Source organism: Rhinolophus sinicus, linkage group LG16, assembly GCF_036562045.2.
Source record: "Rhinolophus sinicus isolate RSC01 linkage group LG16, ASM3656204v1, whole genome shotgun sequence".
Classification (NCBI taxonomy): Eukaryota; Metazoa; Chordata; class Mammalia; order Chiroptera; family Rhinolophidae; genus Rhinolophus; species Rhinolophus sinicus.
Window position 1 is genome coordinate 19178340 of NC_133765.1, and position 17229 is coordinate 19195568.

The 17229-nt window shown below is 44.3% G+C and overlaps 1 protein-coding gene across 12 annotated transcripts in view; it reads right to left on the bottom strand.

The window, feature by feature from the left end:
• The window catches only part of DEPDC5 (DEP domain containing 5, GATOR1 subcomplex subunit), a 104811-nt gene that overhangs the window by 33301 nt on the left and 54281 nt on the right, over positions 1-17229 (bottom strand). For 5 of the 12 annotated variants that reach the window (XM_074321841.1, XM_019754263.2, XM_019754264.2 and 2 more), the window contains 6 exons: positions 14133-14250; positions 13531-13698; positions 12488-12707; positions 11087-11223; positions 4096-4204; positions 1512-1577 (listed from right to left, as the gene is read on the bottom strand). In XM_074321841.1, the coding sequence (XP_074177942.1) occupies positions 1512-1577; positions 4096-4204; positions 11087-11223; positions 12488-12707; positions 13531-13698; positions 14133-14250 (818 nt within the window). Of the gene's footprint in view, positions 1-1511; positions 1578-4095; positions 4205-11086; positions 11224-12487; positions 12708-13530; positions 13699-14132; positions 14251-16597; positions 16728-17229 lie in introns of those variants that run through there. The other 7 variants (XM_074321842.1, XM_019754262.2, XM_074321843.1 and 4 more) reach the window with 2 other exon arrangements.

A 17229-nucleotide genomic window follows, 5' to 3' on the forward strand; every position in this document is an offset into this window, starting at 1 on the left:
TACTGGCAAATTCCATCATGAGAAGATGTGTGGACTATTACAGGATTTATAAAACAAGTCTCTTCTTCCGGCTGTTTATTTTTCTTATGTTATTCTAATCTAAGTCCAAAACTTGTCACAAGAGGGTCTCTTTTCAAACAGTAAAAGGTTAAAAAGTCCGAGCTGAGTCTATTTTACACCACAAATGCAGTGTGCCTCCCACACTCAGAGATCAGGATTCTTGGATTAGGACTCAGGCCCTGACGGGGCTTTGGCCAGGGTCATGCAGCTCACTGGAAAGAGGCGGGCGCAGACCTCTGAAGAGCTGCACTGACAGGCATGGCAGCCTCTGCACCTCGCAGAAAGGGAAGGCTCCAATGTCAACTAACCCCTTTCCCTCCCAGCACGGTGGTGGGCAGGACAGTGCAGGAGCTCAGCCACTCACTAGCTGTTTGCTCTTTGACCAAGTAATATCTTTAAGCCTCAGTTTCCTCATCTGGAAAGTAGGGTGATAATACCTGCACCTCCTACACTGTTCTGAACATGATGGTTGCAGAGTCCCTTGCATAGTAGCTGGCAGAGCTGGTACTCAGTGTCGGTTTTCTGACTTCCACCAAATAAGGATTCTGCAACCTTTGCTCTTGAACCGCCCCCGAGTCCCGTCCTCCTTGGCCTGTCCTGCTCTGTATAAACCCCCTCAACCCTTTCAAATCTCTGTATTTAAGCCAATTTTATATACTTAGGAGTCTTGATAAAGAGCATAGAACCCAGTCTCTCTTCACCTAAGACCTTTTAGAACAGTAATTACTAACACTAATTACACAGTGGGATGGGTGTGTGTGTCATGAGTCAAGCCTGTTGGTCCTGCATTGAAATCCCCGCTCAAGCCCATACTGTGTAAAACACAACCTCTTTGTCCATCTGTAAAACTGTGATAAAATTTCTATTTAACTCCTAGACTATGTTGTAAGGATGAAACGAGACGATACCATGTGCATAGCGGATAATAACGAGAACGTTAAGGCTGAGAAGGTCCTTAGAGATCTGGTTAGGGGAAGTCCAGAGCCTAGATGCGCTGCCCAGGGTCGCACACCATTAGCCTCTGACAAAGCACACGCCTATCAATAAATGTTTTCCACCACTTCCTTCCACGCTGTTATAAATTTATCTACTGATACTGGGAGGAAAAAAAAAGCGTTTAGTCGTTAAGTAAGTATACTTCACGTTGCTTACATTGTGTGGACATAAACACCTTAAAGGGAAGATGCTGCCATGTGGCGGAGAATCCATGGCAACTATGTGAAACAGGCGGAGACATGAAACACGCGAGTCAACACGGGTGTGACTGTTTGTTCTCCTACATTAAGCATTTCCAGCTGCCAAATCCATGGGTGAGAATGCATACCTCCGAGACCAAATTCAATTTCACCAGCCCTTGCAACTCAGTTGCAGCCCAATTCCAACTGTTGAGAGCCGAGCAGAAGGCTCCTGCTGACAGGACAGGCATGCATGGGCTGCAGAGTTGGACTGACCTGAGAGTAGGAGGCGGACGACGCTGTGCGCGGGCTGCGGACAAACTCCATAAAGAAGGCCCCGTCCTGAAGTCAGAGGAGGAGGAAGCAGTGGCCACAGCAGCAGGTGCAAGGGAGCGAAGGAACGGAATGTGGACCAGTGGTGAACCATCAGGGGAAGGAGAGGGGTATGAGAGAAAAAAATAAAAATAAGGAGGGAAGGAGAGAAACAAGGGCACATAAAGGGATGGGGGTGGGGAGTGGGGGGAGGGAAAGAAGGTGGGAATGAAGGAAGAAGGGTGGGGAGGGGAGAGGGAGAGGGAGAGGGGAGGGGGAGGGGAGAGAGAGAGAGAGAGAGAGAGAGAGAGAGAGAGAGAGAGAGAGATCCACCCACCCAGGAAGACAATATCCAAATGCAAAGCATTAGCAGGAACTCACACCTTCTTAGGCAGACTATCCCATCATGTGGGAGCAAGCACCTGGGTTAGAAGGTGTGTCTAAGCTCCCTCAGGTCTCCTCAGAGCCTGGCTTGGATGCTTGCACCCTCCTGCATAGCTCTGAACTTCCTTCAGACCAATGCCAAGGGGAAGGAAAGAGGCCAAAGAGCAGCTTGCAGGGGGTGGCAGGGGAGAGGCTTCGGTGGTTGCTTCCTGGCCTCCTGCCTGGCTAGGTGATGAGCAGGCCTCTCGGAGAGATACACAGCGGCCTGAGGTTTTCAATTCTGCCTGTTACTAAACATGGCAGCCAGATGGGAGAAGCCTCAATGCGGGAGAAGTTCTTACGTACTTAATTTTCTGAGCAAACAGGATACAAAAGCAGCAATACCTTCTCCTCCACTGTTTGTGTAACAAAATCACCAAGAAGCTGAGGCATACATAATGTCAGATACATATGCACTCACTGGGGGAGGGGGGCAGCTTCTTGAAGCTGTCTTCCCCTCCCCACCCGATTCTGCTGGGGTTCAAGCCATGTATTTGAAACAAAAATGACATAAAGCACTTTTCCAAAGACCCCTCCTTCCATCTTTCTTAAGGTCAAGAAGTGTCCTGTTGTCCCTTCCAAATCTGTTTACTTTTGATGCATTATCCCTGAAATTCAGAAATGGCACTTGATACATCTGAAGGTCTCTGTTTTCCTATAACTTTTCTTCATTTTTAAAAGTGGAATCACTGCAATATTTGGCTATCCATTTTAACACTGCTGCTATTTTCCACAAGTCATTCTGAACTCAAGGAACCAACCGTGGAAATATGTGGCTGAGGAGATGCAAATTCAGGTATCCCTCCACACATCCTAACACAAGAATCTGATTGGACACGTTGGGCATTTCTGAGTATATCAGCCACGGCTCTTCACTTTGGCTGTCTCATAGCACCTAAGAGTAGTTTGTAAATGGTTATGGAAGTACCTACACAAAAGCCTTGATCTTGCCTCTTGGCCCCCAAAGCCCAAAGTAGGTTTGCCAACCTCTGATCTCTGTATCATATAAGCTGCCTACAGCCTCAGTTATACTTTTTCTCAGATTTTAACCCCTCCATCCTAGTAGTCTAGTTCTAGTAATTTATCCTAAAGAAACAATCAGACATATGGTCAAATAATTATATGCAAAGAGGTTATTTGCCATATTATTTATAATTGTGATAACTTGTAGAATAATTATAAAAATTTATGGAATAATTATCAAAAATTATTTTTAAAAATCAGATACCATCTACATTTTGAACAAAAAAAGTGAGTTATAAATTAAGGTCTAGTCACCATGATGAAATATTATATAGTTATCTAAATCATGCTTTTGAAAAATATTTAATGATGTGGGGAAATTTTCATGATATGGAAGTAAAATAAACACATAGGTAGATATACAATCAGACCACAATTTTGAAAAGAAAATACATCTATTAAATCTCCTTTGTTTCCTAGTGATAGAGACCAGATGAAAAAATATACAGTCAGCTCACCCTACATCAGAATGATACCAGATTCTGAATTTCCCAGGAGTGGACAGAGCCAAGGCCATGGGTTGTAAAAGGTACAAAAATCCAGACCTAGGGAGTTTTTGGCCCCTCTGCTGTACTTGCTATTCCATACAGAGGCCCAAAGCCTCAGGTTTTGTTTTTTACTCTTGGTTTTTGGTCTTGCTTCTGTTTGACTGTGTTTCTCAGGAGTCTAAGCAAACTGATGGAAATTTCATTATCAAAGAGTGAGCACTCCGGTCCTGGACTTTCGTTTGTAGGGAGTTAAAAAAAAAAAAGTGAGCTTTCATGGAAGCTGCTTCAGTAGCTTTCTACCTTCCCCCACAGACCCCTCCACACCAGGACAGCCAAAGATGCAGCGGAAGGAAAACCAGATGGCCAGTTTCAGAGCTTGGGCCTTGACCAATACTGTTTAGCTTGACTGTTGAATATCTGAATTTAGCTAGCTATTCGCTTCCTTACAACTGTGAGCAGCAAAGTTCCTCAATAAAAAACGGAATGCTTAAAAGTGCTCAGGGTAGAGTTAATTCATCCTCAGCACAGTCAATCCTGGACTCGAATGGCTCCCCATTCTCCCCTCCACATCGCATCTCTGAGAGCATGCTCCCTGCTGCAGTGGCCTCCTTTACCTTTCGTGGGCTGTCCACGTAGGTGGGAGTCATGGCAACGCTGCTGCTCTCGGTGGGTTGGGCGGAGCTTTTGCCACCATGCACAGCTGCCTGCTGTTCTCCCAGGCACCTGAAAGGAGGAAAAACACATGACTGCAGCTTGCTCCGAGACCCCTGGTGAAAGACCCACATTAGCCAAGATGGAATGAAGGCAGCTGTGTTGCTGTCATCTTTTGAAACAGACATTTCTGCTTTGTTTCTCCTTCAGGCCTTACGTGATACCCTTAATTTCACTCGTTGTCCTGAACAATCACCAGCCCCCACGGTAAATCAGAAAACAGCCCACTTTAAAAAGCATCTTGGCAGCTTCTGGTGCTTCCCTATTACTTTGAAAAGACAAGTGACATGGTTTGAGTGACTCCATCCATGAACACCATATTTTTTTTTTTTTTTTTTAATTAAATTTATTGCGGTGACAATTGTCAGTAAAATTACATAGATTTCAGGTGTACAATTCTGCATCACATCATCTATAAATCCCATTGTGTGTTCTTCACCCAGATTCAGTTCTCCTTCCATCACCATATATTCGATCCCCCCCATCCTCATATCCCACCCCCCACCCCCCACCCCTGTTACCCTCTGGCAACCACCAAACTATTGTCCGTGTCCACGAGTTTCTCTTTCCCATTTGTTTTTTCTGTTCCCTTGCTGCCTTTGGTTTATATACCACATATCAGTGAAATCACACGGTTCTCTGCTTTTTCTGTCTGACTTGTTTCGCTCAGCATTACTCTCTCAAGATCCATCCATGTTGTCACAAATGTTCCTATATCATCTTTTCTAATAGTATTCCATTGTGTATATATACCACAACTTCTTTATCCATTCATCTATCGAAGGACATTTTGGTTGTTTCCATGTCTTGGCCACCGTAAACAAAGCTGCAATGAACATTGGAGCACACGTGTCTTTATCTCTAAATGTTTTCAGATTTTTTGGGTAGATACCCAGGAGAGGGATTGCTGGGTCATATGGCAATTCTATTCGTAATTCTTTGAGGAACCTCCACACTGCCTTCCATAACGGCTGCACCAGTCTGCATTCCCACCAACAGTGTATGAGGGTTCCTTTTTCTCCACAGCCTCTCCAACATTTGTTACTGTTTGTCTTGTTGATGATAGCCATTCTGACTGGGGTGAGGTGATATCTCATTGTGGTTTTGATTTGCATTTCTCTGATGATTAGTGATGTTGAGCATTTTTTCATATGTCTATTTGCCATTTGTATGTCCTCTTTGGAGAACTGTCTCTTCAAGTCCTCTGCCCATTTTTCAATTGGGTTGTTTGTTTTTTTGTTGTTGAGTTGCATGAGTTCCTTGTATATTCTGGATACTAGCCCCTTATCCGAGGCACTGTTTGCAAAAATCTTCTCCCATTCAGTTGGTGGCCTCTTTATTTTGTCAATGGTTTCTTTTGCTGGAACACCATATTTTTAATCCTCTGGGAAAGACTTTTTCTGTTTTTATTAAATATACCAGCAGAAACACATTCTGAAAATTAGGGCTGCATTAACCTGTGGCATAAACTTAATAGGGGGAAATGTGTTGACACTCTATATACATTTTGAAGGTTTATACCGTGTTTCCCCGAAAATAAGACCTAGCCGGACCATCAGCTCTAATGCATCTTTGGGAGCAAAAATTAATGTAAGACCCGATATTATTGTATATTATATTATATAAGACCCAGTCTTATATTATAGTAAAATAAGACCGGGTCTTATATTACATAAGACCCGGTCTTATTTTACTACAATTTTTAATTTTATTAATTTTTGCTCCAAAAGACACATTACAGCTGAGGGTCTTATCTTCGGAGAACCACGGTATGTTAACATTTCAATGTACATACTTATATTCCCCCCAAAAGAAAACCCCACACAAATCTAACAGATATCATCTCATAACAAGACAGATATCGTTTTCTTATGACACCCATCCCATCCCATCCTGGTTCTGATACATATAAATACATACTTTCGTGTTTATTTTCCTAATTCTTTCCATACTAAAATTAACTCTGAACTATTATAACTTAAATGCTCCTCCAAATTAGATTGTTTTATTACTGAATTTTTATTTGCTAAGTTTCAGAAGGCTCACATTATAGTCTTAAATGCTTCGTTATTATTGTAACGACAGTGCGAGGTGCCACCCAGAACCCTCTGCTGCCGCCTTGTCGCCACAGTAGCTGGACACATTGCCCAGCTGGCTCAGCTGTCGGCCCCTTCAGGGACAGCCCCAGCTGCACAGCAGACTCATGCAAGCTCTCACCCCTCCCCGGGCTGCCACGGATAATGAATGATCAGTGAGGGAGTGGAAAGGCTTGGGCGGGCCATGTGGGTCCAACCTCGGTCATCTCTGAAGGTGGTTCTAGCTCCAGACCTCGAGTGAGGTGGCCTGAGGCTGTCGCTAGGCTTTCATCACATCTCAGCTTTTCCCTCTGTCCACTCCTGTTTCTTCTTCCCTCTCCCTTCCACAGGTGTTGAGCCCAAGACTCTCCTTAATAAACATCCTACACGTTAAACTCCATCTGCCTCCCTAGGAATCCAATCTGTTTGTTATTGACAGTGAAGTAATCTCATCCCATAGATTAGAAATCAGTTTCCACAGTAACCTGTTACATACACTCTCTCATTTTCACTTTTTATTATGGAAACATTTCAAACATATGCAAAAGTAAAGAGGATAATATAATCGAACCCCATCTACTTAGACCCTAGAATTATTCATTTAGAGCCAATATTGTTTCATCTATACACCCCACCTATCCACCCCAATTATTTTGAAGCAAAACTCACACATGATATTTCATCCATCAACACTTCAGCACATACTGTATCTCTAAAAGAAAATGTTTTTAAAAGACACAACCACAATTCTATCACCACACTCAAAATTTTTTTTTCTTCCCCCTTCCTTCTGCCTTCCTCCCCCCACCCCCCTCCGGTTCAAGCCCTTGTTTCTCAGTCTAGTTGTGTAGGACACAGCGCCCTGGCCCATGCTGGTGTTATGAGACTTGTGCAACACTCAACATTTAAAAAACATTTTCTAGTATCTAATATTTCTCCAGTTATCTCCAAAAATTTCTTTAGTTTGTTCAAAACAGGATTTAACTAAAGCCCCTACATTACAATAAGTTGTGTCTCTTCAGTCTTTTTTAAGCTATAAACTCCTTTTCATCTCTCCTTATCCTCGCAACTTATTTGTTGAAGAAAGTAGCTCGTTCATCCTGTAAATTTACTGCCTGGATGAGCTGATTATATCCTTTTATTGTTTATCATGTTCCTCTGTGGCCGGCACTTCCTGACAACTAGAAATTGTATCTAAAAGTTTGAACAGTTTTAGGTTCAACTTGGGGCAAGAATTCTCCGTAAGTGTGTTGTGTACTTCTGCTTCGAGACCCACAGTGTCTTGCAGTCTCTCTTGTGTGATGTTAGTTGCCACTGATGAGCTCTGCTGAACCCATTAAGTTCATTAGAAACCACACATGGTAATGTTCTATCATTCCTTTAGCTACTGTACCTATTAGCTAGAATATTGAAAAAAGAGAAAGTTCCCTACGCCAATTACTTGGTGACTCTGAGGTATAATTCATACAGGAAAAGCAGAGTTTAAGTGCTTGATTCCTTCCCTATTTCACTGCACGACACGGTCTCTCTCTCTCTACCACGTGTTTTCCTCTGAGCTTCATTCACAAACACACACTATAACATACTCTTGTACTTCCTGAGGGCTGCAATGGCAGGCCATGACTGGGATAGCAGTGGCAGGAAGCCGTGGTAACCCCCAAGTGTCCACTCAGATGCATCGTCCAATGCCCATGACAATCCCCATCTACTGAGCTGCCATCTAATTCCGTGCTGACCCATGGAATTAGGGATTCAGAGACGAATAAGACCCTGTCCTTGCCCTTGGAGGTTCCTTGTCTAATGGCTCAGGGGAGGGGACTGCCACATATAGCTGGTTTTACGTATTGTACACAGATACGTATATATGAGAACATACATGAGGGCACGCTGCCTTCTCCCGGGAGGGGGTCGGTCATCACATGGGGGTCTCTCTGCTCTGACTCAGCTGTCATCTAACAGGAGCAGCAGAGCGGCTGACCGGTACCTGCAGCCCACTGCTCACAGCCATGCTGCTAGTCACCCCAGGGCCAAGATTCCAGGGGTCTGTATCTTCCACGAGAGCATGACTAAACATATATGTCTACAGAGAAAGACTGGAAGGGAAGAGATAAACGGTTATGGTAAGATGGCAGGACCATGGGTAATATTTCATTCATTCTTCCTCATGTTGTTGTCACTGTCTATCCTAATAAATAAAACTGGATCTGCTTGGTGCAGCAAAAGAAAAGGAAAGGCACACAAAAATATGCTGTGTGTGCAAATATCATATAAAGGTCAAGCTCCCTTTGCTCTGTCTCCAGCACTGAGGAAACATACCATGTCACCCAGGAACAGTCATTGGGGCAGGGAACAAATCTCGGTCTCTGTCCCGCCTCTTGCTCCGGTGTTAGCTGAGAGTCTCACCCCTCACAGGGGGACACCACCACCCCAAGCTATCTTTCCTCTTCTAATGTGAGCAGAAACAGGCTCCTAGGAGCACATTAAATGATGACTCACTGACAAATTAAAATAAGATTCCCCCACTCCCATCTTCACATGCCTCCCAGAAACATATGTTCCTTGTTCTTTTTTTCAGCAGGAAGGGTCTATGATTAGTCATAGGGAGAACGTGCCAGGCAGAGCTCTGGGGTCTTTCCTTGGGCAGATGAAGGTATTTTCTGAAGAGGACCCTGTGTCCTCAGTAACGAGCCCAACCCACTCCAGCTCTCCTCCTCTCATTTGGCCCCCCCCCAGTCCCCCACTATGTTCTTCACTTCTCTCCCTGCATCACTTCCTTTCCATGTCATCATCACTCTTGATCCAGCCTCTGTCGCCTCTTGCCTGGACTAGTGGGAGTCTACCTGGGCGTCTGCCTCCTGGGGCCCGTCCCATGGGCTTCCTGGTACATGGGGCTCATCTCTGAAAACACCACTTCAGGCAAAGACACTGAATGGATATTTCACGATGTTAAGGAATTGCTATAACTTTTTAGATAAATGATGGTATTATGGTTTGTTTGTTTTTAAAGAGTACTTATCTTTCAGAGATACATACTGGAATATTACAGATGAAGGGATATGATGTCTGGGAGTTAATAAGAAATAAAAAAGAAGATGAAAGCAAGTGGGATATAAATGAAACAGACTGGCCATGAGATGAAAATCACTGAAGCTGGGTGATGGGTAAACAGGGATTTATTACACTAGTCTACTTTTTTTAAATCTGTTTGAAATTTTCCATTAAAATAAAAAAAACACTCAAAGGGACAGCCTGTATCCAATTTCCCAAGCAGTCTGTAATTGCATCTCCCACCGTGCCTCATGCTTACACAACATTACTTTCAGAAAGCCAAGTGTATGCAGGCTCCTGCTGGGCACGACATGGACCCTCACACCAGACAGACAAGGTCTAGTCTCCTCTAACATCTTGTATAGGGACCCTCTGCACCCCTTTCTTCATCATTCACATCTACTGCACACCTACTATGTGCCAGGCACAGCACACAGCCTCTGCCCTCAGAGCACAGACAAGTCGGGGGGAAGATGAGTAAATCAGCTGCAGCCTCAGAAGTGCTCTAATGGACGTAGGCCCAGGATGCTGGGAGGCGCAGAGGGAACCGGATCTGGCTGGGAGGATGAAGGAGGCATGGAACGTGCACCAGAGGAGGTCCCACCTACTCATGGCAATGTTTCCTCCTCTTACCCAAGTCCCACCTTCTCTCTATGTAAATGCTTCCCTTCTTACAAGGGCAACTTAAATCCTACCTCCTGTGACACTGTCCCTAACCTCCCAAGCAAGATGTAGTCCCATCAGCATCCTGAGAACTGTAGCACTTAATGTTTATAAAAGGACCACACACTCAAATGCCTAGAGAAGCTGGTCAGGTAGCACGACTGAGGGTGTAAGACAAGTCCAAGACCAGACGGCATGCTGGTTCCACGGAAAACCAGAGGGCACATGTCCATTCTAGAGTGCCAGCTCACCATAGCTGGGTATGGCTGTGGACCCAGTATTCACTGAGCCTCCACTATTTCAAGCAAAGCTGGATTTTATATATTATCTATAATATAATTTTGCATTGTATTATTGATGATATATTGTTTTATATGTTATATCATATAACCATACATCATGTTACTAAAATACTAATATTTTTTCATATTAGAATTCATATAAAGTCTGGATTTTTATATGAAATCTTCAAACAAAAAAAAAACTTTGGCTCAAATATTTAAAAAAATATTTTGTGTTTTTAGAGCAGTGAAGCTACCCTGTAACGGTGGCTACATGTCATTATAAATTTGTCTAAACCCACAGAATGTATAACACCAAGCGAGCGTGAACCCTCATGTAAATGAACTATGGACTTGAGTGATTGTGATGTGTCAGTGTAGATTTATCAACTGTAATTGTAACAAACATTCTGGTGGGGATGTTGATAACAGGAGACGCTGTGCATATGTGGAGCCAGGGTTTTCTGGGAAATCTCTGTTCCTTCCACTCAATTTTGCTTTGAACTAAAACTGCTCCAAAAAATAGTCTATTAAGAAAACAAAAGAAAAAAAAAACTAACAACAAAAAAAAGCACTTTGTAGGCCAAAACAAATGTATCTATAGTTCCAATTAAGCCACAGCTGCAAGTTTATAACTTCTGGCCTATTTTGTGTTACATGACATTTACCAAGTATTAACCCAGCTTTCTTTTCATGGATGTGTCCTTTTGTCAATTACAGGCTCCTTGCAGATAGAAATCATATTTCACCCCAATCACAAGAGTGGCGCACTGAAAACACTCGGGGATGTGGGATGCGGACGCGACTCTCTCCAACCAGGCACTTACTTCTGACTGGCCTCCATCTCCAACAGGGCAGACAGAGCTGAGGTTCCCTTCTTCCCAACCGGGGGGCCGGTCGACTCCCCGAGGGAGTGCGTGGAAATGGGTCCGGTCACCTGCAAGCCTTTCATGGAGGTCCCTTTCTAAAGCAGAGAAGAGGAGACAAGGCCATCAGCCCGAGGGGACCCCTCAGTGAACACCCTTCACAGCTCAGCATATGCTGTCACATCTGTTGTGCTGCTGCCAGTTTACTGAGGAGCACGAGTTCTCAGGATTCAGCAAATGCCCGAAAACTGCTTTCCACTTGAACTGAAGGCCCCAAAAGCCCGTTGACTGAAAAGAAACTGCCTCTTTGAGGTGGTTTACACATATTATCTCATTTTATTCTCATCATAACTCTAGGAAGTAAATAACGTTATATCTAATTTATAGAAGAAACTGAATCTCAGAGAAGTTAAGGAACCTACTGCAAATCCCACTGGAGCTGGAATTCAAACTACAGTTACCTGACTTCAAAGCCAAGGTTCCTTCCACTAAAGAAGCCCTCCTGGCAATGAGGCTGTGCACAACCATAAGGGATGCTGTGTACAGAAGCTGGGTGGGCTGAAGAATCCTGACCTTGAAGTTAAATGGCTGATGATGGAGCACAACCCAGCAACGAAAAGGAATGAATCACTGATGTAAGGGACAAGTTGGATGAATCCCAGAGACATGATGCTGAGTGACAGAAGGCAGCCTCAAAAATTGACATATTCTATAGTCCAGTTTATGTGACATTTGGAAAAGACAAAAATACACTGATGGAGAACAGACTAGCTACTGCCATGGTGGAGTGCAGCTATAAAGGGTAGCCAGAGGAAGTGTTTCTGGAGTGACAGAAACTATTCTGTATCCTGATTGTGGTGGTGGTGATTACATGAATCTGTATATTTGTAAAATTCATAGACCCAACACACACACAACACACACACACACACACACACGCACACACAGAGCTGGGTGTCTTCAGACATATCCCATAACCCCCATGAGCCTCAGTGTCCCCACCAGGGAATGTGTGGTTGAATGAATGTCCACAGGCACTGGGAACTCTAAAAGTGGAATAAGTGATATTGCTGCTGCAATCTAACAGTATTACACAAGCAGCTGTGCTCAACAACGGGTCCCACTTGGGGTGCACGTGAGGAAGCTGTGTCCTCAGGTTGCCCTGTGCCACAGAACACTGCCCAGTGGCTGTCTGTACCCAATTCCTCCCTCCTACACCCTGCCCTGGAGAAGAACACACTGTTTTGGATTTACGGCAAACGCTGGACAGTTGTGGAATAAATACACCTGCCCATGGAGGTCCCCAAAATAGGAGACAGCCCCTGCACCCTGGACCAGGCACAGTCCCCACAGAGCCCTCACCCGCATCATGCGATCGGAGCGATGGCGCCTGCGGATCCGGTTCAAGCCCTCCACAAAGCGGATAAAGCCATCCAGGAGCTGCCACTCCTCCTCGTCTGCCCGAGGCCTGTCCCCGTAGATGTCGCAGTGGGCCTCCCCCTCTGTGATGCGCTTGGTGGCAGTGACACAGGCTGGCAGCAGCAGGAATCGGGTCCTCCAGAACTTCAGAGACTCAATTAAGCTACGGAGGACCAAAGGAGAAAAATGGGGTGGTGGTGAGCAAAAGTAGATACAGAAATCACTCCCGATGGACACGACAGCTCAACCTTCCCCTTGGAGTTGGTGCGTGAAGGTCCCTCTCCCCATGATGTGCCATATTTCAGGGTTTCATTTAAAGCACAAGCTCATTCCATGTCAACTATAATTTAAAAATAAATGTCTAAAACATGGAGGAAAGAAACACAACACACTACAAGCTTGGAAGGAAGAACTCAAATGCTGTGTATACACCCCAGAGATGCCAGAATGCTTCTGTGCACTCAGGTCCATTGGAGTTATGGCTTTTTATCATCGTGATCATAAATTATGCATAAAAATTAAAAACAAAACACAAGTAGTCAGGAAAATGTTAAGAACATGATCTGCACTGAGATTCCATCAAAGAGGTCATCATCACCAAGGTTTTGTTGTTTGTTTTTATGTGGTAAAATACACACAACTAAGTTTACCACTTTAAAGATCTTTAAGTGTACATTTCAACGGGATTTCCAGTCAAGATGGCAGAGTAATTGAAAAAAAAAAATTACTTAAAAAAAAAGATAAATAATTAAAACCTCAATATGGGAGAAAAAGTGTACATTTCAGCGGCATTAAGTACCTTCACACTGTTGTGCAACCGTCACCACCATCCATCTCCTCAATGAGTTTTTAACCCAAAACAAATGTGCTTTTGTTCCTCCCCCCCGACCCCCCAAAACAGACATCCTTTTGTAATCAGAAAAAAAGGCCAGAAGTGTTAAAATATGGACACACCCAGGATGGAAAGCCAAAGCATGTTCTCTGACCTGAAATCCTCAGAGCCGGTGGAACAGATATACTGATCTAAGTAATTCCACTTGTACTCCTCCAGCCGCTCGTGGGAGAATTCCACCCAACAGGAGACAAACTCCGAGTCTGAGTGGGAAGGGCAGAGGCTGTAGGTGTAGTGGATCTGGGCAGACTCATAAGGGTACCTGGGGAAAAAAGGACATGCCCAGAAGTCCAAAGGAGAGTCCCCCGATTCTGCACCACCTTTTCCGTCTCAATATACTGAGCACCATTCTTGGCATTCTACCCCCGACCACGGTAACCAACTCATCCCCATGGACTGGTAATGGCGACTTCTCAGACCTGCTTTACTTTCTCATTCTTCTCTCCCCACCTTCTCTATTTTTACTTGGCTTGTTAAGAATCAGACCGAACATAAGCTTAATCAAATCCCTTTTGAAAGTAGGGGAGCAATGACCATAAAATAACCCTAGAAAACAAAACAGTGACTCCGGAAGAAAAATTAACCACCTAACCGCCTCAGTTTCAATTACGTGTGATACACATAATTCAGTGTGCGGACAGCAGGTGGACACAACTCAGGACAGTAGCTGCAAACCTCAGATATCCAAGGACTCACTTGGGAAGGTACCGTGTCACTGTGATCATCTTATCCTTCAGTGTCACCTTGTGGAATGTTCTGCCCATACTCAACCAGTACTGGTCCTCTTCCTCAGGGCGGTTTCGGGACACAAGGCCTAACAGAAAAAAAAAATCATTTCCGCCACCTGGTAACAGGCAATTGCTTCTCTTCCATACGGATTCAGAAAAGGAGACACAAAAGAGGCAACACAAAAAGTCCCAAAGTTGGCAGATTTTTCTATTACTGAAGCAACCAGCAGCAGATCAGAGCCTGGGGCTGCTCATAGCACCTAGAGGACACACTCAAAGCTGAACAGCCCGATGCTGTTCTGGAAAGTTCTAGAGATGGTAACAGGCTGAGTGATGACTGTGGGACAAAGTGGAACTCCACTCCACTCACGCACAAGCGGCCATCCTGGCATTTGAGGCCCTTACCCCAGGGTGGCAACCAACTGAGCTTTCTGGACTTAGCTCCCACGGCTCCCACACTGCTGCACTGTGTTACTGCCTTAAAGGATCACATATTTATTTGTTGTAATTTCCATCTCCAAACATTTGCTTCCGTTGTTTCTTCTGCCTTCTCTTCCCGGGCCACCGTCAAAATCCTACAGATCATTTAAGGTCACCATGAAATGCCACTGCCTCCAGAAAGCTAGCAGACCCCATCAGCAGCCTGAATTCTACTCTGTATGTAGCCCTTTATGTGTGTGTCTCACACACTTACAAACTAAAAGTTCCAGGAGGCCAGGGCCCAAGTCTTTATATTTTCAGTGGCACCTGATAAGGTGCCATGCCCACAGTAGGTATTCAAAAAATGTTAGTTGAATTGAGTTGAACATTGGAAAAAGGAAAATAATGAAGACTCAAGAAAACTACAAGCTTTTAAGAAAGTAAAAATAGTACCTCAATGAACAACTGAGCCGTAAGATTCCCATGATCTACCGTGTTTCCCCGAAAATAAGACCTAGCCAGACCATCAGCTCTAATGCGTCTTTTGGAGCAAAAATTAACATAAGATCCAGTATTATATTATATTATATTATATTAATTGTTATATTATACCCAGTCTTATATTATATTAGAATAAGACTGGGTCCTATATTAATTTTGGCTCTAAAAGACACATTAGAGCTGACTGTCCAGCTAGGTCTTATTTTCGGGGAAACACGGTAGAAATGAAACACAGATCCCTCATTTAGCGGAAGGCAGCATGGGACCTGTCAGAAGAAAGAATGGCAGAGGTTGAAAGGATCTTCACCAGGAATGCAGAAATCTCCTGATGATGGTGAGGGAGCGGCTTTGACTCAGGACCGCAGGTGAAACCCCAGCGCTTTTATTTGCCAGCTGTGTGATCTTGGGTACCAAATCTCTCTGAGTCTTGCTCTCTGCAACTAGAAAGAGGGCTTGTCCCCATCTCAGAATTCTTTTACGTGTTTAGTAAGCACCCTGCTGACTGTCAGGAAGACATCGTCATTGGACAACATTCATGAGCATCTAGCATGGTACCTATACCCCATTCTAAATTAGGTACAACCAGCGTTATTCCTGTTTTTATCCTGCAGAGCACTCAACACAACCTGGGATCTAATACATACTTGTGGTTTATTAGTTTAACGTCAGTCTGCCCCAGTAGACTGTAAACTCCAAGGACAGGGCCGATGCTGTTCTAGTCACTACTGGAACAGGGTCCGACAATCAGTATTCAGTAAGTCTGCAGTCAGTGAGTGGCACACACTCACTTATGATGGCTCCTTTTCCAGTAATTATACAATGGTACCATTTCTGTTACTACAGAAATAAAAGGGATTACATTTACCAAAGGAGAAAAATAGCCAGAAAGGGTACAGTCAGGTGAGTAGCCTCTAGCCAACTAGCCATGACATGAAGCTCATGAATCAACCAGAACAGAACTGTACGCCCGAGGAATTATGGACCACTAAGGGACACCCATCAGCTAGTCCAGAGAAAAGCAAGTAGGCAGCCTGGATGGGGCCATTGACAGTAAAGGCGAATTCATTCCACTACTTCTGGGATAAAGAACAAAATCCTTCCCCGGTCCCGTGAAGCCTGAGTCTCCTGACATTTCTGGCCACATCTCTGGCTTACTCTTTATGCTCTACCACACCAGGCTCCTTTTTTGGTGCCCAGAAAGTATCACAATGCCTCCTGCCTCAGAGCCTTTGCACATACTCATACCTTTGCCTGGTATGCTCTTCTTACCCACTCCTGCCCTCCACCTCCAACTGCTTCTCTTACTATAACTCCCGCACATGCTTCACGTCTCAGCTCAAACATCACCTTCTCAAGGAAGCCCTCCCCGACCCTCCAGACCGGATCAGGTCCCTTGATCTTTCCCTCATAGTCTTTATCACAACATGGACTTAAATTTCAAAGTTTGACTAATGTTATTATTCCCCACTGGGCTATAAATCCCCCCACAGAGCAGGTGGGTGAAACATACTGTTGAATGAATGAATTCATATATTTATTGACCCATATTATTGTATAGCAGGCACAGTGGTTTCCATTGTAGAGGATAAAAAGATGAAGCTAAAATAGTCCCGGCATCAGAAAGGTTACTATTTAGTAGAGTCTAGAAAATGAAAAGAAGGCAACATGTGATTAGTATCACAAGGGGCTTTCAGAGAAAATCCAGAGGGAATCAAAGCTTCATCATAAACAATGGGGCCTGGACCTGATGACCACTAAGCTCCCTCTAACAGGACCACGCTTCTCTGATCGTCTGGCCAGAGGCGCTTTAACAGAGCCAAACATGAGCTGAGGTTTTGAGCTGAGGTGGTGAGGAGAGTGGGAGAGCTAGTCAGCGACAAGGAGAAAGCAAGACACTAATGGCTGCTCACTGATTGTTCCAGTATGTGATCGCTGCTTTTGGATTCCAGGAGCCCACACTGAATTTTTCTCTGCCTGACTTATTTTAGAAAAGCTTTCCAGAGCCTGGCTCTAACTCCTTTGGCATCACTGGGCCTCTGTCACTCACAGATGACCCTTTCTTGCTTCAAGTCACTAAGCTTCAGTGAGAAACGAGAGAAAAGAAATCCAGAATAGGAAAAAAAAATAACAACTATAAACTTCAG